Source organism: Carassius gibelio, chromosome A14, assembly GCF_023724105.1.
Source record: "Carassius gibelio isolate Cgi1373 ecotype wild population from Czech Republic chromosome A14, carGib1.2-hapl.c, whole genome shotgun sequence".
NCBI classification, from domain to species: Eukaryota; Metazoa; Chordata; class Actinopteri; order Cypriniformes; family Cyprinidae; genus Carassius; species Carassius gibelio.
Genome location: NC_068384.1, coordinates 19,967,389 through 19,995,299, shown reverse-complemented (window position 1 = coordinate 19,995,299; position 27,911 = coordinate 19,967,389). Strand labels below are relative to the sequence as shown.

At 40.4% G+C, this 27,911-nt stretch overlaps 2 protein-coding genes and 1 long non-coding RNA gene across 4 annotated transcripts; 1 reads left to right on the top strand and 2 right to left on the bottom strand.

Moving 5' to 3' along the window:
• Window positions 1-33: 33 nt before the first annotated feature.
• Window positions 34-17,464, bottom strand: LOC128027792 (C-terminal-binding protein 1-like). Its single transcript, XM_052615668.1, has 11 exons — window positions 17,148-17,464; window positions 16,195-16,246; window positions 15,818-15,985; window positions 8,791-8,945; window positions 8,572-8,716; window positions 8,284-8,490; window positions 4,712-4,926; window positions 4,223-4,353; window positions 3,940-4,067; window positions 3,630-3,750; window positions 34-3,547 (listed from the first exon to the last, which is right to left on the bottom strand). Exons 3-11 carry the CDS (start codon window positions 15,873-15,875, stop codon window positions 3,358-3,360), a joined length of 1,350 nt encoding a protein of 449 aa, XP_052471628.1. The 5' UTR covers window positions 15,876-15,985; window positions 16,195-16,246; window positions 17,148-17,464; the 3' UTR covers window positions 34-3,357.
• On the top strand, window positions 17,193-20,386 carry LOC128027793 (uncharacterized). Its single transcript, XR_008186806.1, has 4 exons — window positions 17,193-17,340; window positions 17,727-17,802; window positions 17,898-17,998; window positions 20,256-20,386. It is a non-coding gene; the product is annotated as an uncharacterized LOC128027793 (long non-coding RNA).
• Window positions 18,278-27,363, bottom strand: LOC128027790 (ankyrin repeat domain-containing protein 13D-like). Of its 2 annotated transcripts, none has more exons than XM_052615666.1 (17): window positions 26,546-27,363; window positions 26,320-26,455; window positions 26,043-26,167; window positions 25,843-25,888; window positions 25,450-25,593; window positions 25,184-25,373; window positions 24,678-24,744; window positions 24,480-24,561; window positions 24,337-24,398; window positions 23,522-23,652; window positions 23,274-23,431; window positions 22,745-22,858; window positions 22,496-22,668; window positions 20,527-20,606; window positions 20,229-20,453; window positions 18,708-18,767; window positions 18,278-18,624 (listed from the first exon to the last, which is right to left on the bottom strand). In XM_052615666.1, exons 1-17 carry the CDS (start codon window positions 26,627-26,629, stop codon window positions 18,525-18,527), a joined length of 1,977 nt encoding a protein of 658 aa, XP_052471626.1. In that variant the 5' UTR covers window positions 26,630-27,363; the 3' UTR covers window positions 18,278-18,524. The 2 variants fall into 2 exon arrangements, with proteins under 2 accessions (XP_052471626.1, XP_052471627.1); XM_052615667.1 differs by having other exon boundaries at window positions 18,278-18,587; window positions 18,691-18,767; window positions 26,546-27,362.
• Window positions 27,364-27,911: the final 548 nt, after the last annotated feature.

Genomic DNA, 27,911 nt, shown 5'->3' with positions numbered 1-27,911 from the left:
AAGACATGTCAGAAAAGAGTAAGCAACCAAGGGTTTAATCTTTAGGATTTTATTAAAATACCTTGTGGAATTTACCATCACAAACATGATTGTTTTCTAATAAAAAAAGTAAACAAAAACAAAAGTAAAGCTTAAGAGCCTAGGTACAGGTTTTGTGTTTCTTTTTTTTTTTGTGGTTTTTACTTTTTTGCAGTCTGGTGATGGGGAGAAAGAGAAAAAAAAAAGTCAATTCACAACAAAAAGAGAAAGGAATAAAAAGTTCACATGTTGTAAAAATACATTTCCCAACTTCAACGTCACACGCGGTTCTATTAAAACATTCATTCTTCTGTTGTTAGGTGTCAGTGCGACAAATACGCAAAAAGAAAGTGAGGAGAGAGCGATAGAAAGGAGAGAGATCACAGAGAGACACTCACTGCTGAAAGACGGCCTGTGTGAGAGAGAGCTCTGGAGATCTACAACGTGACCTTCATTGGGATGGAGGAAGAGTAACTGACGGCTGTGGGACGTGTGTGTATTTGAACCCTGAGAGAGAAACCGACCGCTGCGAGTCCATGTCTGTGCTCTCCAGCTCTAGATTTAAACACATCGCCGGCTCCTGAAAGGGTCTTTCATAGTGCCGGACCATTTCACACCTCAAAGTGAAAGCCATGTGTGTTCTCCAGAAACATGAGCAACACACGGCTAAAGAAAACAGCCTCCTCTCTCTTGCATGTGTGTTTGCGGGGAAAAGACGAGAGGTCGGGGGTCCCACCACAATCTACGACATTAAGGGGAGCACAGGACGAAGACGGCCTTCAGACGGGAAACTGAGGGTGAAAGTATCGAACAAGACTCATCTTGAAATGTTTCAATACAACACGTTGAACACTGAATGACACAAACTAGATCAAAACGTCTCGTTTCTTGGTTTTAACACATAGTGCACATCTCATACCAAAGCTGGATGATGCTGACGGCAAAGAAACACCACGATAATGCTAGAAGAAACTCCAAAAACATTGAAAAACGCTGTAGTACAGAGAAACTTTAGGGTCTTGAGAATAAAGGGCATCACTTCAGTCTAGGAAAAGCTGCGACATCAACACGTGGCCAATGGGGACGCGAGTGGGAGGGGCCTGATAGGTTCGAACATCTCATTATCATGCATTAAATCCACCGTCCGGGACACTTACGACGGCGATCAAAAACGGCCTATTTGCAGCTAGCAAGACTTTCAAACCTCCTCCGTTTATTAGCATACATCTCGACGAAGCAAGAAACTGTGCTCCTTTAGACAGAGAACTACAAAAATCACAGATCAAGGACTTCCTAAAGCTAAAGCCTGAGTTTCAATCTACGTCTAAATGAAACAATACAACAGACATCCTATGCTTGGAGGAAGAAAACAAACCGGCTTCATTTTGTCATTTGCGAATAACTGATGCACTGGGTAAGCAGTCGCACACAGTCACATACATGCAGACGCATACACACCCCTTCAGAAATAGAACCTATCATCTAAAAAAAAGCTGTACAAAGCGAGAAAGATTTGAGCATACATTCAATATCTGTTACTGAGGTACTAGAAAGGCCTTTATCTTCCCGAGACACTCTTTGGAAAGCAACCAGCGTTCCAGTGACCCAGCTTTTACATTCTTTCCACCTTATCTCCTGTGCTCTAAACGGTGAAGACGCAAGAGAAAACGAAGGCTGAGATCATAGAAGACAGCCGACTCTGGGTAAATGACCTGCTGTAACCCGTCCTGAGAATCTGGAAGAGTGTCGTCGATGAGCGACAGATGGTGCGGCCCACAACAGGTCTGTCTGAATCTCTTCTAAACCTTCACGAGGCTCTCTGTGCAAGAAACGGCTGAGCAGGGATGAATCAATCAGCCGTGAACCTGAGGGGGATGTGAGTCGTCGCCACCTGCTGGCCTTCAATGGTACTGCAGCCTCCAGAACACAGCTCGGCTGAAGTTCGGTTTGTTTGTCAGGCCTGTATGAAAACGTGTTTGAGAGTGTGTTAAGAGTTTAAGTGCCTTGTGGGGAGGAGGAAGGGCCGGACGGGACGGGCGGATGCGCTACACAGTGATTTTATGGGAACTGATGGAGGACGAGCGGGTGAAGGGGTGGACAAGCGTGCCTCGCCGGGTCACAAAGAGAAGGCCTAATCGGAAAAAGGAGGCACAAGGAGGAAGTACAGCAAGAGATAATCCAGGACAGAGAGAAGATATGGAAAACAAGGCAAATAACCGTTTTTCAAACGGCTACGAATTAAAAAAGGTGCCAATGTTACCAGCTTAGCTATGGTGGATCTCAGTATGAGCCAAGCGGAGGTCAATGTCGCACGCAAGCATTGTGAAATGAGCCTCTTTTGTCTTTTAGAAGGTAGGTTTAAGGTGTGTCTCAAACCAGCAATGTTATACACCGCATAAATATGGCTTTGTTTGAAACTTTCATTTATGAAGCTGGCTGCCTGTGAGTGATTTCCCATCATCATCATCATCAAGCGGTTCACAAAGCAGCACACAAAATAAAATGAATGCGGCCATCACAGGACGATGGAATCTCACGTATGACACTTACGCAGACCTCAGGCGTTACGGACGCTGTAAATCTTGTGACTTAAGTGGAGCGCGTGATTTAACCCCCAACAGCTCTGGGGGTGAAGCTCTCGTGGCTCCTGCAGAAGAGAGAGAGAGAGAGAGAGAGAGAAACTCTAGAAGATGCCTTCCACATGAAGAGAGAGTGAGAGGAACGTGAAACATCTGAGCTCTTCCCATGGACTGTTACTCTTAGCCACGGGGCACAACCTTTAGCCTTGATCTCTGTTATCGAACACCAGCCGTGAAATAAATCGCTGCTGGCTGCTGAATTGAATCAAAGACGTCAGCCAGCTGCTACTGTGTTTGGATGATCACACGTTTGCTAAGATGGGACCGGTTGAGAGGGTTTTACAAATGTATGCTAGGAGGAGAATGGGCAGGGGACTAAGGAATAAAAAAACAAGGTCCATTTGTTTATTTCCACGCTGTTAAAACGGAAAAGAAAAGAACAGAAATGTAAGAAACACTACTCGGAAAACAAACTCCAACAAAGCAAAGGAACTGGGATTTCGTCGCGTAGAAATAGTGTGTATCAACCCAATTATTGAATCCTTGAGAGAAGTTATTGCTTTCTGCCAAAGTATACAACAGAGGATACAGCGAGTGGAAATAAGGGGTACGTTCGGGGTAGAGGGTTTCACTCCTGGGTTTGTACACATGTTCTGTTGGACTGGGGTGACCCAAGGTCACATCGAAAGCAGGGGTGTCAGTCCCCCCCGGGTGAGGTGAAAGGGCATCGATCAGGGCAAAGATGGAATGTGCTGGGATGCTATTGGTCGGAGGGGATGTCTCTGTCCGCCTCGGCCTTGGAGGGCTGCCCGGGCGACGGGGTGTGAGGCGGATGTGAGACTGGGGCGATGGCGTGGGCCAGGGGCAGAGATCCAGCCACAATGCCCTCCACTCCTGCCCCGGCTCCAGGCAGCCCACCCGCTGCTACACCAATCAGCCCTGCTGGGAACCTAGAAGACAGACACAGTCATGTTTTCACTTTCTCAAATACATCAGTTACACCAACAGCAGTCAGGAGGGAGGTGTCGTTACCTATAGGCTGCAGCTCCGTTGAGTTCAGAGTGCACGGTGGTGGCCTCCATAGACGGCCACTGAGAGGCGGCCATCAAATACTCCTTATTCACACAGTTCTTCAGACTGTCTGGGATACGACCTGCGCACACACACACACACACACACACACAAGAGCACGGTGTCACAGACGAACACTGCCACCTTGGCAAAAACACGCTGCACAGCTCAATCAGAAATTAAATGTGTTCGAGTACCCTGGCATGCTTCGCAACACTTATTACAGAGTAAACAATATGTAAAGAAAATAAACAAATACAGGTTTTCTGACCAGTGATGGCTCTGCGCACCTCCCGCGCCGCCTCCTCTCTGGCCTCGATGGAGGCCTGTTCACTGTACCAGGATGTGTGTGGGGTACAGATAAGATTTGGGGCATCCTTTAGTGGGCCCTGAGAGAAACTGGAGTAGAAAACATGTCAAACGTGAATGATAGAAAAAAAAAAAAAACTGAGGGCGTTGACAGGCCAATTGTAGCCACTGTAGTTTAGTGGAACTATATACCAGTAACACGTCATAAAAACAATGAAAGCAAACAGCAAACTTGAGTCCCTCACCTGAAGGGCTCCGTCTCATGGACGTCCAGGGCTGCTCCTCGTATCCTGCCCTCTTTCAGAGCCTGGGCCAGAGCTTTCTCATCCACCAGACCGCCACGCGCCGTGTTCACCAGGAAAGCCCCCTGACGCATCTACAAATAAAAAGCATTGATGGATATTAAAAGGAAGACTAGAGAAGAGTTCTCACTTAGTTCATTTCCACATCAGTCTCCTGAAACCAAAGGGGCTCTTTTTACAGCAAGCGGTTCTGAACTCAAATAAAGTGTGTTTCCAATCTAGCAGCAACTGCAGATAAGTAACAACACTGTTCACTTCACGTTGTCACTATATTTGCTCCCTTTAGAGTCTTTATCTGTGGCAGAGAGATTGTTGTTTTAGTTGTATAAACCCAAGTTCAGAAAACAGCTCTCACATGAAGCCAGTGAATCAAACTCTGATGTCAAACAGAGCCGGGTTCACACCAAAAGCAGTCGGGGAACCGAAGCGCACCTGTTTGATGGTGAAGTCGTTGATGAGGTGGTGGTTGTGCTCGTTGAGGCTGCAGTGTAGCGACACACAGTCCGAGTGGATGAGCAGGTCCTGTAGTGTGGCCATGCGCTGGAGTCCTAGTGACCGCTCCACCCCATCCGGCAGGTACGGGTCATAGAAGATCACTCCAAACCCAAAGGCCTTCGCCCTCAGAGCAACCGCTTGACCAACACGACCTGAAAACAGAAAACACAAGTTTGGACCACATTACTAACCTCAAATTAGTTCAAACCTGAGATTAGACTGAGCTTCTCACTGATGATGCTTTTTAAAACAAGCAATCCCATGTAAATTGGGATAAATTTTTTTTTTATAATAATAAAAAAAAAGATAACGCCATAAACCCTAAGCTGATTGATTACATTAAGAACTGCAAGCTTTTTTTTTTTTTTTTTGCATTACGTGTTTTCTAAAATGTTGGGTTTAAATATAAAAATGACATCATCTTATTAAAGATGCATTAATTAGCATTAATTTCCAGAACAGAAATACGAGCATTGGATGAAGCCAGGTTCTAAATTCACGTTTTATTTTACTGACATACTATAGTAATTAGAAAATGCTGCTGAATAATACTGTGAATAAAAAAATGACAATGATTTTAAGAATATAATGTATAAAATCAGGCAAATTATATGAACAGTGTGCGGTCAAATCGATTAAATCACATTCAAAATAAAATTTTGTTTACATAATGTGCGTGTGTACTGTGAGGGATGTGACAGTATGGGATTTTTTTTCTACCGTGCTGAAGAAGCAATGGTTTATCGGTTTATCACCCCGTTTATCACCCCACACCCCACTGCAGAAATCGTCAATGACTTTAGATTAAGAATGCATTCACCTTGGAAATGAATAGTAATGGTCTTTACTATTAAAACAGCTAATTATATTATCAATATTTTCAAAATATTTATTTCTATAACTTTGTTGTTTTTTCGATATCTTTTGAGTTTAGTAGGAATCATGGAATGGTTTTTGTCAAACGCATTCTTTGTACAATAAACTATAAAAGAATAAAAATCTGAGAAAGCTGCAGAAAGAACAAGCCAAGCTCAACCATGCTCAGTTCTGGGGAGTTGTGCTAAACAACATGTTATTTCTTTAGACATCGTCTTTCGGGTAACAGTCCGTGGATATAAACGCACTTGTCCAAAGGCAACTGGTTAAAACTTTGAATAATATTAATTAGGCTACATTCATAACAACAACAACCTTTTTCAAAGTGCAACATAAAAAATGAACACTTTAGGCTAGTTTAACCTAGCTAAAATGCAGATCTCGTTCCCAGAATTTCACATTTAAATTTCCAGTACTGAAAGAGAGAGGGATAACAAACGTAGTCTACACAAAAACTGCATTTGTCATTTCCTCAGTCTGGTCCAGAATCAAATTAGTTTTACATTTTGCCATCAACAATAGGGAATCGTGTCACAGAGGGAAAAAAAAAAATTGAGGAGAAAGAAAAAGACATGTCACTTTTACAAGCAAAATGTGAACAAAACCATTGGCTTGAAGCTATTGCAAAATTAAATCACTTATTAACCAAACAATTTACCATCCCTGAGAAGAATGTCCTGCGTCAGACTTGCCTTTAAAAAATTTAAAGGAAACATTGGCTCCTATAAGAAAAAATTATTTCTTATAATAATTTCAAATATTTTTTTTTAGGTGCCACAGAATAAACACGTTTCATTATTAGTATTTTTTACATTTTAACATTTCAATCTTACAGTCACGTATTTACATCTCATCTTTTCTTGACTTTATTACCATTTTAATCCATCTTATAGATGACCTGGGAACTAATGTTCACTAAAAGTGGGAACTAAATGTCTTTCAAACTCGAAATATACAGTCACTAAGAATTGTTTATTATCTGTGCCAATATCATGGACCATAAGCATCTCTTGGCGTGTAGTTTGGCCTCCTCCTCGATGCATCCTAGAAATGTTGTCATACACTCTTAAAAAATAAAGGTCCTTGACGATGCCATAGAAGAACCTTTTATATCTAAATTATTTCATATAAAAACCTTTAACATCTGAAGAACCTTTATGTTTCACAAAATGTTCTTTGTGGTGAAAGAAAGTTCCTCAGATTATAAAAAAAAAGGTCATAAAGAGATGGTTCTTTGAAGAACCTTTTAAGCACCTTTATTTTTAATAGTGTATGTCCTTCTCACTTTCAGCCTGTTCTTCCTAATTAGTCAAATGCAATTTTATAAGAATTGAATCATGTAGACAAAAATGCAATAGCGCATAAATATAGCAAAATGCTCCTCTGTATAACTTTTTTTCTAGCTGACTGATGAGCTTATGGACACCGAATGGGTATTGAGATGAATGTATATTGAGATGAATGTATATTATGTTGCAATGTTAACAAGCTTTGCACGTTTTCCGCATTAAAGAGTGTCAAAAATGTATTTATTGTTTGAATTTCGTTATGAATTTGGAATAATTTTAAAGCTGATACTTTATTAATTATAAAGTAACAAAGATTTTTGCGATTACTGGATGGCAAATGCGCTTCAAATAATGAAGTTCACACATTAACAGAACGCAGCATAGACTAAGAACTTGTTAAGAAGGCATATGAGGAATGAATATAAACGAGAATTGTTCACGATTTTGCCAAGATACACACTACCTGTTGTAGTTTGTTCAAGTTGTGCACGAAATAAACAGTTTTTCTACACTTTCTCTTCAAGTCTCCATCATCTCTCTCGCGCTGCTCAACGGAGCGGTGTTTATCAGGTGTGTGTCAGCGCTGCTGTGCTGCAGAGATGAGGACTGTTTGAAACTCTTTTTCCACTAAAACTTTGATGGGCATCGCCTCAGTTTAATGCACGAACATAAAAGATGTGATAGCAAAACAATCAGGACATTTTTTTGAAGTGATAATACATGTAAAGACATGGGTCTAGTTGTCAGTGGTGATCGCAGCAAAACACTCGCAAATTAATATTTATGTTTTAGTGGCAGTTTGGAGCCCTGAAAGGTTCTGAAAGGACGTCAGGAACAGGATATTGTTAGACTGCCTGCTCCCGTTCAAATTACACCTGATTTACCGACCGCTACCGTGTTTTACTCTGGAGTTTAGTGTATTTTGGATGTTTTATTTCAACTAGTCCAGGGGTAGGTAACGTCGGTTCTGGAGTGTCCTGCAGGGTTTAGCTCCAACCCTGAAGAAAAACCTCACTTGTCTGTAGCCTTAGCTTAATCTTGATTAGGTAGTTCAGGTGTCTTTGATTGGGTCTAGAGCTAACCTCTGCAGGACAGCGGCACTCCAGGACCGACGGTGCCTTTCCCTGAACTATTCTGAAACTACACATTATGAAAACTGCAGCGTTTTAATCCAATATGTATTAAAAAAATACATCATTTCTTGAGATTGTGAGCTCAGTTTGCTGCAGCTTGTCACATTTTATATTAAGTAATACAAATTTTATTCTAGTTACATGTATAGAAGTTTTAGCTTTCGCCTTAAGCTGATTCTTTGAGCCCCGAGTAAAATACGTCAGGACTCACCCAGTCCAATGATGCCCAATGTTTCCCCTCGAATGCGTGCTGCGCCTCCTGCCACCTCCCGGATCTGCTCCACGCTGGAGGCGCGGGTGCCCTCGCGCAGAGCCTGATGCATCCAGGTGACGCGGCGGTACAGATTCAGAATTAGACACATTGAGGTGTCTGCAGTCTCCTCCACAGACGAGGCTGGCACATTACACACTGCTATACCTGTTTAAGACAAAGAACCGTCAGTTTGACTTCAACTCATTCAGTCAAACAATCATTTGACAACACAGGAACCAATCTCACCCAGCTCTGCTGCAGCTTTTATATCAACATTGTCAAACCCACTGCCAATCCTCACAATGACCCGAAGACCTTTAAACTTGTCCAGGTCGTCTCGCGAGAGCGTGATGGTGTGGTAGAGCAAAGCAGCAACAGCCTCGTTTAAGACCTGCAGAGTCAAAAAAACCTATTAAACGCACTGTATAAAGGCTTGAGATATATGGGCTCAACCTGTGACATTACCTTCTCGTGGATCTCCTGGGTGGACTGGGCATCACAGAAGGCCACGGTGGCCACGTCCTTCAGGATGGGCATCTCCACCGTACAGTCCCGGCCATCCAGCAGCGCCACCAGAGGACGAGGGTGCATGGGGCCATTGAGGATGGGTGGTCGAATGCCTGCAGGACACCAAGAAGAACCTTCATTAAATCATGTTTTACTTGGGGAACTTAATTTGTTCAAATTCCCACAATTCTGGTAATCTCACAAAACGCCAGATTTGTGGGTTTTTTTTAAACCCCCTTGGCTTCTGGATGCTAGTCATGTTAATAAACAACAGCAGCATCTGCCATCATCTGCAACCAAGATGACATTTACTTCAAGGTTCATTAAATCAGATTAGGTGCTACGTATAATCGGTTGACTGACTTTAAAGGCCTTTCAGATTCCTCAAAGCAAAGCTAGCCAACGGTTAAGCAGCATTCAATAAACTCACTCACATGAGAGTAAAAACCAAATATTTCCAAGGCTTTTTTCAAGACTATCAGCACCTCTACCAAATACATCAACAAAAGCCTGTATCATTTGACTCCAAACTATTGCGATCCCACCGAGAATTTCATCTTGAATGTTAGATGCCGCAAATTCCAGGAAACAATTTTATGATTGTTACGACTATGAGGCGAGGCAAGACAACAGCTCCTAATAACTCCAGGGTCCACCCCAACCCCCCCAACCTGACAAACGAAAGTGTGAGCATGGGACAGAGAGAGGAAAGGGGGCAGGGAGTCTTCACATGACTCATAATGACCTACATTCAGCAGATTGGAGGCTAAATGATCTTTGTCTTCATCCTACGAAACCATCACTAACCACTTAAAGTCTAATACATTAGATACAGAAAGCTTTCAATGAAATCTAGAACGAAGGGATAGTTCATCCAAAAATGTAAATTCTCTCATCGTTTACATTTACACCTGCATTCTCGATCACTTTTTTTTTTTTGTGGTAAAATAACTTTTCTATTCATGGTGATATTACTACAATAACAAAACACGCAGGTTTAATGTAACATAACCATCAACACATTCAGAATATTAATTGTAATATCCAATTTAAAAGCAGCTGCTTGAAATATGTTGAGGAAAGTTTAACGTGATGATCTGCAGATATCAGTTTTCTGTACCGACCATTAAAAGTTCAGTTATTTGGCCCATTTATTAGACCACTAAAGGTCTAAACTGACCTTTCATACACCCCTAAGAAACATGTTTGATAAAGTGTCTAGTGGTCCATTTGAGTAGATTATTTGAACGTGCCTAATAAGAACCTGCCACTAAAAGATGCATCTCTGCACATTAAAGCACTGTTGTCTATTGTATACACTTTCTAGATTGAGTGCGAGATGCAGACAAAATTGTTGGCAACACAGCATAAAAGCCAATGAGACAATGTAATACAGAATCATTACAAGACAGAAGGACAAATTAAAGAAAATTGGTCCTACAGACCAAAAAACTATTTTAACAAACATCCTTCCTTCTCCCAAAGCAGCACTGTCTGTATTCACTGCATATACAGTACACATGTGAAAGCAAGTATTTAGCTTTTTTTGTAAATGGCTGCACATTCTTTCAAAACAGCTGGGTGAAAAGCTGATATGTCAGACGATGGATGGGGAACTTCTGCCTGTTCCAGCCAAACACAGAACAACATTTCTGAGCAAGCAATAGAACTTAATTGATCCGTGTCATCAGATTCCCATATTGCATCAGGATGCTTTGTGCAGCACGATCATTAAACTATTACATAAACAGTGCTACAATCTGCAAAATTCATCAGGGCTTTCCCAAAACTGGGCTTTTTAAGAGACGTAATTCAGAAGCTGCACATACCAGAAATAACCAGGTGTGATGATTTACTCATCATATAATTATGATCTCATTATCACACTCGTCTAATAAAAGCAATGGGGAAAAGGGTGTTAAACCATTCATCCAAGAACTCACAAATTCCAAAACCTATTTCGACTAAACGATGCTTTTTTAAAACCGAATGTGACGATGATCTGAACAGCCATGTTACATTCTATTGGCCCCCCTTCCATCACTGACAGGTGTTGCTGCACTGGCGGATGAGATGGGGGTGGGGTAAGATGCCTCTGTGATGTTCACTAAAACCCACACTCGTGCGATCACTCCTGTGCATGGAGAATGATTAAGGAGCGATCCGTGATGAGGTCTTAGACAAATATTTGCACTCTTTTCCTGCAAATCAGTGCAGTGTGCAAAAGCATACATTGCGTGGTGGCGGTAAAAGCGCACTGGGCAGGCAGAACAAACACATGATACATAAAACAGGCGAGGGGAGGACGAATAAAACGGCTGAGCTGCAGAATTCAGAGTCCACTGTGCTTTCGTGAAGGAACAATGCAAACACTTATTGCTGTAGGGTCACGGTGAGAGCGGCGCTGAGAGCACAGATGCCGTGCGTTGAGTCTGCGCCAGGATGCATGAGAAACAGAGAGAGGGCCGCAACACAAGCATGGCCATGCAAACAATGCCATTCATTCAGTGTTCATTTCTCCTCCGCTTCACCCCCCTCGCTCTCCCTGCCTCGCCGTTTCACCCCCCACATGGTCCTCACAGGCACACACGGTCTCAAGGAGCGGGGGGGAAGGGTGGGGGGATGATAATACAGCTGCACCACACCCTGCCTCCTGCCTGGCCAACACACACACACATATACACACACGCTCAAGCTGCAGGGACATGCATAAGACGCGGCAAAAAAGAAAACTACGCCTGTTTCTGACACCACACCCATGTGAATTACTGCATCTTCGAGGTGACGCGCACACACACACACACCAAACAGGTACACGTAGGTCCAAACCTTGCATCATGAAATCCACACGCCTGTCTTCTCTCCCCTCCTCTCCTTCTATCGCTCGCGCGCGCTCTCTCTCTCTCTCTCTCTCTCCACCCTTTACAATCAATCTCAGGCTGTTTTTGCCTGGCAGACTCCCATCTCCCATGTCATCCACACTGGCTCCTCCCCCAAGGCAGCGGTCCAATCAGAGGCCTGGGGCCTGAGTGCTGGCCAACCAGCACAAACCTCCACTCATTGGCAAGCAGCACTAGAGGCAGTTAGGCAGTTGTCGTTTTTTTAAAGAGACAATCTCATTCTGCTCGCATCTACATGACCCCGCTCTTCTGAAGAAACCGCTCCGTTATCTTCTCCACCCGCCCCCTCCGCTCTCTCTTTTGCTGTCACTTGGATGAATATCGTAGCCCTCTGCAGCTGTAGCCATAGAACTGACTTTAATTATCTGGAAAATAATCTTGCGTGTCCTTTTTTTTTTTTTTTTTTGCAATGTAAAAATTTGTCTCTGAGCAATTGACACACTAAATATTCTCACCTGATTTTTATCTGCATACAAAAACGACCTGCTTTGCTTAATAGAAAGGTTTGACCCGAGGCAACAGCTGATGAGACTTGCAACAGACAGTAAAGCTGCCGCTTACCATTTCTATGTAAATTGCTTAACGGCACATAACACTCTCCCTATATAAATTAGCTTTTAAAATGCCACAATTACGCAATAAGATTCAAGAGGCTGTGCCATATGGTTAGCACTGTCATTGGAAAGGGCAGAAAGTGTGCCAAGGTTGGAAACTGAGAAGCATTTCCATTTTTTATTTTGCTCTGTAATGACTGGCTATATTCTTGCTTTCAGTAAATGCTTAATTCTCATCTTTAAATACAGCACAGCATTTAAGACCTCACTGCTTTTATAAATTGGTTACCAATAATACCAACTGTTGCAAATAAATTGGTTACCGCAATAAAACTATTAGGGACACAAATTAAAGCTCCTATGAAGCAAATTTATTAAGCATCATCTGACTGCCAGAACAAAGTAGTAACTGTTATAAGATCACAATGAAACGGAAGCGACATATTTTCTTCTGCATTTTAATGTATAATTGAATGTGAGATAAAAATAAATAAATAATAATAATAATAGGGTGGGAACTTGGTTCTTGTTTTTTTTTTTTTATATGTATAGGCAGTTGAATTTAAGCTTACAAGAGCAAAGATTTTTTGCAGAAGAGAAATGACTGGAGAGTCCTGCAAATGTCTAAACATTTCCACTGGAAGATCCAGGCATTTTGATTACAGAATTAAACTAAGTAGGATTTCAAGTAATCATACGGCATGCTAAAAGATTTGATTTAACGGGTAAATTTCATGGCATTTAGATCAACTGCAAAGTTTAAACTACAAAGCATGTAATTGCATGTCAAATCTTGAAAATAACAAAAATTAATCACGATATGCAGTATAGAGAGATGTTTCCCAAATGGTCGTCAACCAATTGCAACTTGATGAAAACTTACAAACAGCGTGTTCAGTCAATCTTGATGTAATGCTAAATAGATAAGACATTTCACTGATCCGATCACACAACTACTATCAAACACAGGGGCCATCAAATAAAGGGGGCCTATTTAAATTTAAGCAAGTCTAAAATCAACATCACATACATCTGTGGCATCATAGTTCCTCTTTGATGAATAGTCACACATGACAAAAACATAAAAGGGACTACAATATACAGCATGTTGATTCATTATAACATGCAGCCTGCCCCCTTTATTCATTACACACCTCCAAATGAGCATCTTTATGAGACTTGCCAAACCTAAAGAACTAGCTCTCCCTTGATTGTATTAAAAGTGTCAAATGGACAGGAGCTCAGTTCATTCAGTAATGAACTATTCAATGAAGTACACACAAGCACTGGTGTTTAATAACAGCAGTGTGAGTGTTTGAGCGGTCTGTGTCTGCATACACAGACAGAAGGGGGAAAGATAGAGATAACAACCATATCACCCATCAATCACTCAGTGTTTACTAGTTCACTGACAGCACTGACAGTGCCAGATGATTCGCTCAAGGTTAACACACACACACACACACACACACACACACAGCCCTCGACCAAAGATTTTTCTAGTCGACTAGTATACCATTTGAATCGGTTCATTTAAAAGTAGACATTTCACTTTCTATAGATATATTTCTCATGTCTGTGAGGCACGCACACTGTTTCGGTTCATTTTTTTGTTTGACATGCAAGTTCACAGAGACCTAGAGAGCAAAAAGCGCATCCCGTTTGCTTTCATTATCTCACGTTCTGTCGTTATTGTGAGTGCACACAACTGAAAGTTAACCTCGTACAAATTCAAAAGATGTATTACTCTGTATGAGAAAAAAAAGACAGTATTTTAAATTAAATGCAAATAATCGCACCGCTGACTCCAAGCTAACGGTCATGCATATTCAGCCTATGCACAAATACGTTAATAGCACACTTTTCTAGGTTAACGTTGGAGACTAATCAATTATTGATCGACTAAGCCTCTTCTCATTGACTAATGCTTAGTCACTACTACTCTATAAACATTTGTAGAAGAATACATTTAGGACTATACATGTCAAATAAAGTTAATCTGACTAACTGCAGTGGCAAATTTAAATTACAAAGTGAAATTTCACATCAGTTTTTGAAGCTCAGCGACAGACTTTAAATGCAATGCTTTTCAGGCCTCTGCATCTGAAGCCAACTTTACATTCAATTACACTGATGCGAAAGTTTCCATTAAAACAAAGAGATAGATATTTTTGAAATCAAAACATAATATCTTGACTTAAATTAACCAACAGGTGTCTGCGGTTAACTGATAGCTATGTAACACCCACTTTTCAAAATGCAACCACTTTCTCAAAGGGGGGGGGGGGGGGGGGGGGGTGAAATGCTATTTCATGCATACTGAGTTTTTTACACTGTCCATGTTTAGCATGGGAATCCAACTCTTTAACAAAGTTTCAAAAATTAAGTTGTACGTTTGAAGGAGTATTTCTGTTCCAAAAATACTCCTTCGGAAAGTTTTTTTCGAGTATGGCTCTGTGTGACGTTAGATGGAGCGGAATTTCCTTATATGGGTCCTAAGGCACTTCTGCCGGAAGAGCGCGCGCTAACGTATAGCACGTAACCCACTGAGAGCACAACAGACATTCACTGATCAGAGCGAGAGAGTCACGAAATGTCAAAAAAGAAGTGTGTTTTTGGTTGCCAGGGCAAGACAACCCTGCACAGATTACCAAAAGAGAAACCGCATTAAGGGACGAGTGGATGGAGTTTATTTTTACAGAGCATCAACGGAGTTGTGCAAGTGTTTGTGTTTGTTCCCTGCATTTCGAAGATGCTTGTTTTACAAACAAGGTCCAGTTTGACGATGGATTTGCGTATCGTTTATTTCTTAAGGATAATGCAGTCGCAACGAAAAAGGGTCACGATCGTGTGTTGGATCCACAGGCGGTGAGTAAAACTGCTTCAAATATCTCTGTGTTGTTAACTTAGCTATCGGCGCGTAAGCACATCAAGTAAACAACATGCCCTGTTGTCATCAAACTGCACTTTCCACATGTACAGCTTAAAAAATTTTTTTTTTTAAAACGACAAAGTGGAACTTAGTCATTTTCCAAAACCGCTAAGCAAATATATACAGTTTCAGTACATACCACATAGAGACGTTGTTGCTGATGCTGCTCTTGTTAAATTTCAGCCTCTGGATCTGATTCTGGATCATAAATAAACGGCTGAATCTGACTGTTAGCCATGGTTTGTTTGGGTTGGTTTTTCCCTCACGGTAAAGTCACAGCTTCCAAACGCTCTCAACGCAAAAGCCTACTGGCGCTCGTGATTCTTTAGCTCCGCCCACACGTCATGCCTCCAGCCGGTCGTGTTTTTCCGGGAAAAATCGGTACAGATTATCTTTCTCTTATGAATATAATAAAACTAAAGACTTTTTGGAGTTTAAATCTTCTTTGTCCTCGATTATCTCATTTCACATGCCACATTATAGATGTAAAGTAGTGCAAATGTAATGTCATGTTAAGTTCAAAGAGATATAGGTTGATGATAGTAAATAATATCTATTTTTATCCATCTCCTGTGGTTGCATTAGTCGTATCTCCTCACCTTCACAGATGCGGTCCAGTCTCTGCCGCTTCACTTTGTGTTTGTCCATCAGAGCCATCGACTGGCAGTTCTTCAGTGAGACCAGCTACAGCCACAACACGCCGAACGAGAGAGTGAGGGTCACAGCACAGCGTTCGGTCCACAAACCACCAAAAATCCTCAAAACACCTGCAAAGATGCATTTCACATGTTATGATTCAGACCTAAACATGAGACCACATCCAACCGTCACATCAAAACAAACACCTCAGTCATTTCATCTAGTCTGAAATACTACTCATTGTGAAAAAGGCTCTCCTTCGCCACATAAATGACTGATACTTAAAATTGATGCAGGGAAACTATTAGAGAAAATGTCAAATGTAGAAACTACCCACCTGATGACGTCAAAGCCAATCAACTACCCCGCTGACGTCACGGTAACAGCGGCTGAAAGATAAAATCCAACCTTAACGTCAAACAAGCATTAGTTATAATTACAGAGACTATACATATAATCAAAATATATTTAACGGACATCCACAATGTCATCTAAGGCTTTTTTAAACTCACTTATTTAGGACCATTTCACTGAAATACCCGTAATTGACACGTAAAGTCTAAATTACTCTGTAAAATGAATGAATAAATAAATTAACGTGTTTTTAGGAGAGAAAAAACATTCAGTTGAGGAAAACCGGATCTTGAGCACTTCGCGATTGACTTCAGTCTCGTTTCTTTGAATTATTTTCTCTCTTGTTGTTTATTAAGTCCGTGTGAAACAGCTCAGGGAAAGAGAAGCGACAGAAGAGCGCGTTAATGATGTGAACGGTTTATAATCGCGTTAAACCCAGCAAATCAGCCGTTAACGGGGGCGTTGTAGTTTTAACGCGTCGCTCGCTCGCTGTGAGTTCTTCAGTTAGTGCTGCGCTAGCTAATTAGCACATGCAGCAAGAAACAATGCGAGGGACTGCTCGATTAACCCCCAAAAGCACACGCTGAGCGAAACACACGAGCTTATCTGTGGTTTCTAATCGCTCTTATAACTACATTCGTCTCTCGTTGCTTCTCTGGCTGTAAACACACACACTCTGTGAAAGACGCTTTGACTGGTTGCTAACTGAGCTACCACACACACACACACACACACACACACACACACACACACACACACACACACACACACACACACACACACACACAGAGAGAGAGGGAGGGAGGGAGAGAGAGAGAGAATGAGAGATACAGAGTCATAATAACACACGGCAGGCTCACAGCACACACAACCGACAGTTTGATGTGAGGAATGGCTCACAGATCATTCAAAAGCAGGATAACGCGCCCCACTCACCCGAAAAATCGCGTTTCTGGAGATTTGTGCACGGCTCAGTGTGGTCACGGGAGGCGAATCAACTATTCCCCACTATCACTCGCCATGAACTCTGCACAGAAAAGGAAGTCGAGGCCGCGCAGACAACGTGCTGCGGAAAGAGCGAGCGCTCGAGCAGAGACGTGCGCGCCGCACGGACGCGCGCCTCCTATCGGTAAGTCTGCGTCACCGCGGGATCCCTTTTTTTCTTAATACCTCAGGTTTACTCGGAGATTGCTATGTAGGGGACAGAGCGGGGTCAGGAGGCGAGCGGTCTCCAAGTTTGCATTATGTGTCACGTGATCATATGTTTAGAAAGGGCCCTCATTAACAACCTGCAGTTATGTTTCTGTTTTATAGGGACATTCAGTAATGTTCTTTTTTTCCATCTTCACTGAACAAACTGTATTTTCTATCCAAAACTTAGCCCTCACTCAAAACTTTAATTTCCATAAACTTAATTCTGTATGATTTGTAAGCTCGTTTACCTCATTGGGACCAAAAATAAAAATAAAAACAAAAAGTCCCGACAAGTTTTTTTTTTTTTTTTTTTTTTTAAAGACAGGTATTACAATCGAATCCTTGTGGGACATTTGATCTCAATAACATAGGCATACCAGTACACACCCACACACAGGTAGGTGGATTAATTATTATTAATATTATTTTAGCATTTTAATAAATTCTTTAAAATGTAAAACTGTTTTAATTAATTTTTTTAAATCATTTCAGCCACCCTTGCCCCTTGAAAGTGTGAGGCTCCCCAGAGGGCCCCGGCCTCCTGATTGAGAGCAACTGACCTAGTGGAGAAAACCTTTTCATTTGCTGCAGATGTAATGGATGATTCAGTTGTCTTATGTAACAAAATGACAGCGGTATTCAAGAATAATAATAGAAACGCTGTATTGCAGAGGAACTCTGCAGCTAAATCACTCTACACATGCCTGGTCTGTGCCAATAACAGCTTTTCTGAAGGCAAAGGCTGTTCGAATCCCCTTTACATCAGTCATACCAATACATTTGAGGTGTTTTGGTCAGTTCCTTAGCCTGTTGTCTATATGTCTTAGATGGTCGCTTCCCCATGCACAAAAAAAAAACCATCACAACAGAGATCATTGCTGTAAAAGTGTTTGAGCAACAACATTTAATACTTATACTTTCATGTTATTATCATCCACCATAAGAAAACTCATTATCTTATGCGAGAATATTTTCAGTACTTTACCTTTATGCATTATCATAGTCATCAATGTTCATAATTTATATTCACATTTTAATCTGCATCATTATAAAATGAAGTTGACCTTTTATCACTCAAAAAGACAGTGGAGCTGAGAGGATATCGTTCATGCTCTTTGATTATCTTATCATTCGTTTCAGTCGCGGCACACACACTCTGTCCGATTCCTCTTTCTGTTCCATCTTTATTAATTTGGGAAAGAAATAAAGATTGATGAATCTAGGATAAGAATAATTTAACATTGCAGAATAAAAAACAACCAATAAATTACTGTGTTAAACCCACATCAATGCTACTGTTACTTCTCCGTTAGAGACAGCTGTAGTATCCTCTCCAGCTCTTCCTCCTCTTCCCTCCTCTTCCTTTAGGGAACAAAAAGAGGAGAGCTATTGACTGATACACACATAAACACATTCTCTATTGAACTAATGTGATGACGCATGGGGTGTGTGGCTATTCCTCATATAAAGTCGCTACAGTCAAAATATACAAAATAACGATAGGTGTCAATGTTTTTGTGACTGTTCTGCAAGTGGAAAAGGATGAAAAATGTGTAGTTAATGTGCTTTTCAGGCTGTATATAGCACAACAAAAAACAAACAATGAAAAAAATAAGAAAAATATCAAAAACAAAATTTTGATAAAAAATATGTAGTGCAAGAACACAAGACAAATAAATAAAAAAACGATACACAAAATACAGTAGTAAATATGCATCTCAGGTTTTTTATAGCTTAAAAAAATTAAACAAAAAAGACAGAAAACTAAATTTTTTTTTATCTTGGATGAAAAACATGTCCTAAATACGCTTGTCAGGTTTTTTATAGCACAACAAAATGAAACAAGAAAAGACAAATAATTTTTTTTTTTTTTATCTTGGATGGAAATTTAGTAAATGTTCTTGTCGAGTTGTATGTAGTGCAACAAAACAAAAAAAATGAAACAAAATTTTAACTTTAAAAATGTGCAGTAAATGTGCTTGTCAGATATAATGCAACAAAATGAAAAAAATGTGCTCTTATATACTATATGCTAAAAATATAGCATGTAGTAACTATGCTTGTCTTGTTTTCTTGTATAGTGCAACAAAACAAAACAAAAACCAAAATGTGTAATATATGTGCTTGTCAGGTTGTATACAGCAGAAAGAAACAGAACAAAGAAAAGACACATTACATAATAGTTTATATGCCTATTGGTTGCAAATATCACAAAAAAAAAAAAAAAAACTGTCTTAGAATTTAGACATAAAGATATTTTAACCTGTTAACTGTCACTCACATTTTTGAAGATAGACTTGAATGTGCATGATACAAACCTAAATTTTTATAATTCATGACTGAAAACATTTTGTAACATGATTTTGATGTGCCATTTACATGGTAATGCAATGTCTGATTTTAAAATGGGTTTTGAAGGATGAATTTTGAGATTTTATGTTTTCAAGTGATATATAACTTCTGATGATTTTTAAACAAAGGTCAAAGCTCCTTTTGTAATGTAGATTTCTGAGGGTGTACTCTTGTCATAAATTGATCTATTACTTTTCCTACATCATTTTTAACAAAAAATATTGGTATAATATATATTTGGGATTCTTAGACCTTTCCAACGATATATAGTTTGTCAAGATTAGATTAGAATTTATTGTAATATAGTATAGTCAACGTAGGCGTCCCGTATACGGGACGGGGTGACATTTAACAGGTTAAAGCAGTGTCAATTTGCAGCCAGCCAAAGATGCCTTAAAATCCTCCGTAGGTTTGAGAACAGAGCTAATGTTTTTGGTTTTTGTCATTTCTTTGCTCCTCCGTCATTCGTACCTGTCTAACTCCTCCTGTTCTCTGCAGGAAAGCTCCATCGCAATGCGTAGCTGTTCATCAAAACTGGTGGCCACAGCAAATGCTCCCGGCGCCCGAGGCTCGGTCAGTGAGCTGTAAGACGGAGGTGAGATGAGTGCGGGATCAGACGGGGAGAACGGCAGGAGGGCATCGGACTCGCCACTCTCTCCTCCAGCCAGCGACAAACACAGAGATTCCTGAATCGCCCTGTCAGAGACACCGTCACACGTCAGACAGCTGAACACATCACATGTACACACACGTACACACACACACACACCTCTCAAGCTGAGAGTCCTCCTCATAAAGCGGAGGCTGAGAAACTGGACGAGTGTTAGTGAGAGCCTCCCATATGGTCACCTACAGGAAAAAAGAAAGAGAAATGAGGGAGTGGGTGGAAAGCTGTGGAGGGAATGCTGATAAGTTGATGTCTGAGAATTGTTTAGTATTGACTAGAGCACCGCAATTACTCAAATGATAACCAAATTATCATGAAAAGTACCACATCTCTTTAAATCTGGGGCCAGCTGTTTAAACATAGCCATTAATAAGTAGTATGACCAAGTAAAAATGTAGATGACTAACTTAGACAAGTTTTAGCCTTTATGCAACCGGCCCCTGTTCCTGTTGCATTAACATCATGTCTTTTGCAGCATATTACAGAGATGCATATTAGTTATTTATTTAAATTAAATAAAATAAGTACAGTTTTGGTATTTAACCTGAACAGGCTGAATTTGTTGTTGCATTCTTGGTTATAGTACAAAAAAAGCAGAAGATAATGGTTCAGAAGTTAATTATACAGTATTTCAGTTGTTGGTAAGTTTATTCGGGTGGTTTATGGAAACAGCTCATTCAGGTTAAAATGACTACTACTACTACTGATTAATGACAGTTTTGTTTTGTTTTTGCATTAAAAAGTAAACTAAATAAATAAATAAATAACGCCAGATCATTTGAATGTTATAGAAAACAAATTGTTAAAATAAAACGTCATCTGTCGGAATAAAAAATTGTCATGCCATATATATATATTTCAATTTTTGAATAATCGCAGGGCAGTATCAGTTTATGAGTGGCTTTACAGAAAACAAAACCCAAATATGACTTTCTGTTCACCCAAAATAACATGTCATAAAGGGGAAAAGTTTAGTTGCAAGGTAGTGCCTGAATATAAACTCTGAATATCCTTGAAATCTAAAGTAAGAAAAATAATAATAATAATAATCAAGTGATTCATTCTCTCTTAAATCATAAAAACACAGTACTTTGGAAAACAAATACAGGTGCTGGTCATATAATTAGAATATCATCAAAAAGTTGATTTATTTCCCTAATTCCATTCAAAAAGTGAAACTTGTATATTATATTCATTCAATTCACACAGACTGATATAAACAAATGTTTATTTCTTTTAATTTAGGAAAATCCCAAATTCAGTATCTCAGAAAATTTTAATATTACATACAAAGAAAGGATTTTTAGAAATCTTGGCCAACTAAAATGTATGAAATGAAAAGTATGAGCATGTACAGCACTCAATACTTAGTTGGGGCTCCTTTTGCCTGAATTACTGCAGCAATATGGCGTGGCATGGAGTCGAAACCCATTTTTTTTCATACGTCTGTGCGTAGTGGTTCTTGAAGCACTGACACCAGCTGCAGTCCCTTCTTTGTGAATCTCCCCCACATTTTTGAATGGGTTTTGTTTCACAATCCTCTCTGTCTTGCCCTCCTTGTGCAATGTGTCAGTGGTTGTCTTTTGGACAACTGTCAAGTCAGCAGTCTTCCCCATGATTGTGTAGCCTACAGAACTAGACTGAGAGACAATTTAAAGGCCTTTGCAGGTGTTTTGAGTTAATTAGCTGATTAGAGTGTGGCACCAGGTGTCTTCAATATTAAACCTTTTCACAATATTCTAATTTTCTGAGATACTGAATTTGGGATTTTCTTTAGTTATCAGGTATAAACAAATAAATTAAAAGAAATAAACATGTGATATATATCAGTCTGTGTGTAATGAATGAATATAATATACACGTTTCACTTATGGAATGGAATTAGTGAAATCAATCAACTTTTTGATGATATTCTAATTATATGACCAGCACACCTTTATGTTTTCCAGGAAGATTGATAAAAACATGCGGCGACTCTCAGGAGTCAGCCAATCAGAACTGAGCTTGCCAGATCGAGAAAGTGCATGGGATGTTTTGTGTCATTGGCATACCAAGTGATAGATGCCGTTACCTGGTCACTCTCTGTTCCCGCGTCCAGCAGGCTCTGTTGAATGGCGAACTGGAGTAAATTATCATCTTCATCCCTCATCGGTTCGCTGCGGCCTGGTCCAAGTGTGGTGTATTCTGGGGGAGGCTCAAACACAGATGGGTCGACTTCACACTGCAGAGGGGGAGGCGTCTGACCTGAGAGCAGCGAGGTTAGGGTGAATAAACGGCACAGTCACAGTCAGAGCAGCTTTAGACCTGAAGAGATACTAACCGGCCTCTGTGGCTCCTTCAGGAGATTGTACAGTAACAGAACTGACCGGTTCATCGCAGCCACACAGATTGCTGAATGTCACTCGAGCATTCAACACGTGGAAGAGAGGAATTTCTAAGAATCAGGACAATGAGTAAAGTCCATTTAAATTGGCACTTACAACAGTTTTGGGCGTAACACAGGATATTCTGGTCTTTCTTCTGTTGAACACAAAAGAAGATATTCTGAAGAGAGTGGGTAACCAAAGGGTTTTGGGTCCCATTAACTTCCAAAGTATGGACAAAAGATACTATGGAAGTCAATGGGACTTGCAACTGTTCGGTTTCCAACATTCTTCAAAAAAATCTTCTTTTGAACAATAAAATAATATATAAAGGAGAATGTATAATATATAAAAACTGAATGTTTATATGATGACTGAATGAGATGGACTATCCCTTTACGAGAGTAAATAGTAAAAGATTTTGATTGCATGGTGATATTTACGTTATACAGTTATCCATCAACTCGATGTGACACTTCTTCTCACCTATCTTTACAGGAAAGCCAGGTGGCAGGCGTAGGGTGATGAAGTCACGCAGTTTGGCAAAGTGGGCGTTAGAAATGGCCATGAGGTCAATGATGGGCGTCACCTGCTCAGCCAGCGAGAGAGGATGAACTTCACTCAGCCACAGTGTGGCCTTAAACCTGAGCGAGACACACACAAACCACACATTCTTAACTCACTTGCAAACACAGTTCAATTCATGGCACTTTAGAGCTGTCATGGGACGGTACCTCTGCACTTTGCTGGTGAGCTCAATGGGCCGCCCGATATCTCTGCCGTTCAGATTAAACTCTTCATCGAAGTACTCCTCCGCTGTGATAGCTGTTGGGTTATGGGGACTAGCGCACTGAGAAACCTGACTCTAGAAACACAGTAAACAAAGGAATTCTTGTTGTATCCCATCAGAATCAACAGACTCTTTAAACAATGTTTTTTAAAGTCTCTTCTGCTCAACAAGGCTGCATTAATTTGATAAAAAATACAGTAAACACAGTGATGTTGTGAAATATTATTACAATGTAAAATAACTGCTTTCTATTTGAATATTTTGGATAATATAATTTATTCCTGTGATGCAAAGCTGAATTTTCAGCATCATTACCACAGTCACATGATCCTTCAGAAATCATTATATGATGCTTTGATGCTGTTTAAAAAATACTGTGTAGTTGTTTTTTCTGTGGAATTTTTTTTTTCAGGGTTCTTTGGTGAATACAAATTTCAAAAGCACAGTATTTATTCAAAATAGAAAATATAACTCTTTTGTAACATTTTTTTAAAATCAATTTAATGCATCCATGCTCAATAAGAAATTTGGTAACACTTTAAGGTTCATTGGTTAACATGAACAAAGCATGAACAATACTTCCACAGCACTTATTAATCTTAGTTAGTTCATTTCAATATTTACTAATGCATTATTCAAATCAAAAGTTGTGCTTGTTATCATTAGTTAATTCCCTTTGAATAAACTGTTATAAATACAATATATAAAAAAAAACTAAGTATATTGAAATTATAATTAAATGCATCTGATCACACTCACCCCAGGACTAGAGATGTGCTGCTCAGCAATCCCAAGGAATGACTGTAGAGGAGTTCTAGATCCTGGAAGCACAGCGAGGCCAGGAGTGAGTAGATGGGGGCAAAAACTGTCTCAGGTTGTATATTTATTGTCAGCATATGTACCTCTACTCCTACATTTGTCCTGGTCAGAAAGGTGCTCAGTCCGAGAACGTGTCACTAACTCCACATTAATGGCACTGTAAACCTACAATTAAGTAATTATAAAAAACAATTAGGAAGCTCATTTTGTCCAAGCACACAGATGTGTGTGTGTTTTTTTTAGCAAGGCTCAGACCTAAATGTCTTTTTAAATGGACCCACCTTTGCTTCATATCCACTGACAGCCTCTGTCTTCTCAGAGCGCCATCCCCAAATCCCTGATTTATTTCTGGAGTCAGGCAGAACAGGGGATTAGATGTACAACAGCTACTAGGGATGTAACGATTACCGGTTTGACAATAAATCATGATAAAATTCTCCATACTTCTGTTAAAGCCATCCGTTGACATTATTGAAAAAAAAAAAAATTTGTTTAACTGTTAAATCTGTTGTGGAAAACTACATTATCCATAATGCTGAATAGAAAATACATTAAATCAGTCTTGTACCTTTGACATTTTGTCAAAAACTTTTTGTGCTCCGAATTTATATATTCTTAATGTTGTGATTCTCCCCGTAGCTGGTTAGTTTGGTTCATGGCTTATATCGATTCAAAAAAGTACAAAAAAATACCTCCGGAACCAGAGCCACTGAAAAAGAAGCCATGCACTAATGCACTCCTTACAGACTCAGACTAATTAAATCTGTGGTAAAGCCTCTTCCTGTACCTCTCAAAGGCAATGTTGCGTGTGTTGAGATGAGTGGACACTATAGGAGAGGTGAGTCTCTGGGCCGTGTTCTCCTGCGAGGGCAGCATGGCGGCGAGCAGAGAGGGAGCGTCCCGTGGAGACAGAGACAGCGGTTCTGTATACACCACCTGCTTCTCGTGGTCCACCTCCATCACCAAAGCCCCGCTCTCTGCAAAACACACAAACCACCTCAAAACACTGAATCCTGCATGAGAACCCTGCATCAGTGTGTGCTGAAGACTCACCTTCACCCTTAAAAATGTAGCTGCGTCGGCCCTTAAGCCAAGTCATGTGCTCAAAGCCCAATAAAGTGGTGTCGACTCTCAGACACGAACCGCTTTTCCATACACGATACACGTCGCTTGGACAAACTTTCGACACTAGAGGAACTGAGTTTTTGAGACAGAATCACATCTGACTGTCAGGAGCAATTGATCAGAGGAGCTGTCCACGTCTGTGGTGCTGAAATGGTTAAAGCTGCCATATAGGTTGGATTGTTTGGTTGGATATAAATTATTTCCTTCAGCTTCACAGAGTATTAAATGGCAGAATCAGAGTCATCACTAAACAATCAATAAACAAATACTGTACAATAAGATTCACCAATGGTTTCCAAACTCTTTAGCTCTCAAACTCACCCCAGCTAGTAAATTCCCATTTCATCTCCACGTAGAAATCACGTGCCTGCAAGAAAAACAACATGCTGGGATGCTTCCCTAGAGAGGATGCCAACTCAAACCAATACTGATAAGTTGATAAATAAGCCGTATGGATTTACCCAATGAATGAACATCAAATGCATCTTCAGTCAGGGTGTATGTGTATGCATATAGATAACCTGTCTCAGTTTGCTCAGCAGCTCAGGAATACCAGACAGTCTCTCTGTGGCTCTTCTGAAGTCTCTGTACTGAAGAACCAGCTGCACAAGCTCGGGGTCTCCAGTGCTCACTGCCTCCTGCAAAACTGCACACAGAATTCAAGTTCTTAAAAAATAATATGGGAGAGAATATGGACTGAGGATGTCAATCCTTAAAAAATGAGCTCAACATACACAGAAGTGTATGCCAAGCTTGATCTGTGGGTGAAGTATTCCTTCAAATGACTCGATCGTGTACCTGTCCATCCCTGTGTGTTGCTGTGCGTCGGATCCGCGTTGTGTCTCAGAAGCACGCGCGTGGACTCCAGGTGCCCGAGACACACGGACAGCTCGAGCGGCGTGCGCCCGCGCGGATCCAGCCGCCCTGTGTCATGCTGTAACACACACAAACACAAAACACACGGCTTTATAGAGGCAACAGCCCATGCTTTAAGATACCAAACACTTTAAACTACACCATCTACCTGCTTTTTCTGAAGCTCTCGGTCCAGTTCTAGATATTGATTGTTCCACACCAGATAATGCAAAGGAAACGCCTCTTCAGCCATTGCTGTGATGTTGGGTTTTAGATCTTAGTTTACGTGGTTAAGTTTTATTTTTGGTCGCCGGATAAATGTTTGCTGGGCAGTGGCCAGCCTTTGAATCTAAACATATAAGGTTAGATACACGAGCGTTTATCTATTCATTTTTTATTTATTATTATTATTAAAAATGTGTCGTTTAATCTGCTCAGCGAATTCATTCCCTCAGGACTCCAGATGTCTCATTGACAATCAGCATCCGTGTCTTATTTTGCTGTAAATCCCCCGTTTGCTGAAAATATCCACTGACAGTCAAGCCAACAGCTGCTTAGCTAGCGAAGCTAAGTCCAAATTTCTGCAAGTCTTTATAAAATAGTCTCTTTAAGGAAACAGTGATTGAAAATCGATTGGTAAAATTGAGCGGCGTCCCGTTAAATGAGGTAAAATCGAGAGCATGGATGAGTTGACGTTAGACGTTTAATTGCAGTAAAGCATCCTTGCGTTAGCAGATAGCTTCCCCTCATCCTCCTCATGAGGCTAGTGCTGCTGGAGCTCGCTGACACATGATGTCCTCACTATCCTCTGACGGGGAAAAGGACTTCTATCCATTACATCCCGACCGAGCTGTAATGAACTGTTGGGGAAACGCAGATAACCCACTGCAGAGGCCTAATTTCCATCCAGGTTGATGTGAGAAATGCATCGGATGCAGGCTTGTCTTGGCTGTGCAGTATGGAGGCTGAATGCAACTCATCTGTCAGCAGACAGCAGCTGGTACAGAATATAAACTCAACTGAGATCAGATAATGTCACTTGCTCAATTTAGAGACTTGCCTGAAATCAGACTGCATCATGACCACAATTTCAACCCAGTTATAACAAGCATCATTTGCAGAATACTTGGGCTCCCGATCAAACTTACCAATGAACAAATTAGAAAAAAAAAGAAAAACATTTGAGATCAGATAACCACAGAAAGTTGTGGTAAATTCACAAATCCTTAGATAAGACAGCATCATATACAGAATTTATAAACTACGCTGAGATCAGAAATCATCACATGAATCCATAGATATCTGAAATTTAGACTTCATAAGAACACAATTTATACACTCACCTGAGATCAGACACCATTGGGTTCTGAATGTATTTATCATACTAATATAAGATCAGAATCAACATGTTGCTGATTTTGTAAACTCATTTGGCTTAAGACGGCATCAGGTTGGGATGTGGGCAACTTCATTCTGAAACCCTTCTGAGATCAGACTGCATATAGAATTTACAAACTCATCTGCAATCATATAGC

Coding starts and splice junctions, on each gene's coding strand:
- LOC128027792 (XM_052615668.1), bottom strand. CDS start 15,875: ATGGCTCTGATGGACAAACACAAAGTGAAGCGGCAGAGACTGGACCGC. Junction 8,491..8,571: donor AAAAGCTGCAGCAGAGCTGG/GTGAGATTGGTT, acceptor TGTCTTAAACAG/GTATAGCAGTGTGTAATGTG. Junction 4,927..8,283: donor ATTGGGCATCATTGGACTGG/GTGAGTCCTGAC, acceptor TTCTGTTTTCAG/GTCGTGTTGGTCAAGCGGTT.
- LOC128027790 (XM_052615666.1), bottom strand. CDS start 26,629: ATGGCTGAAGAGGCGTTTCCTTTGCATTATCTGGTGTGGAACAATCAA. Junction 25,889..26,042: donor TGCTGAGCAAACTGAGACAG/GTTATCTATATG, acceptor TTTTTCTTGCAG/GCACGTGATTTCTACGTGGA. Junction 22,859..23,273: donor TGGCTTTCCTGTAAAGATAG/GTGAGAAGAAGT, acceptor CCTGATTCTTAG/AAATTCCTCTCTTCCACGTG.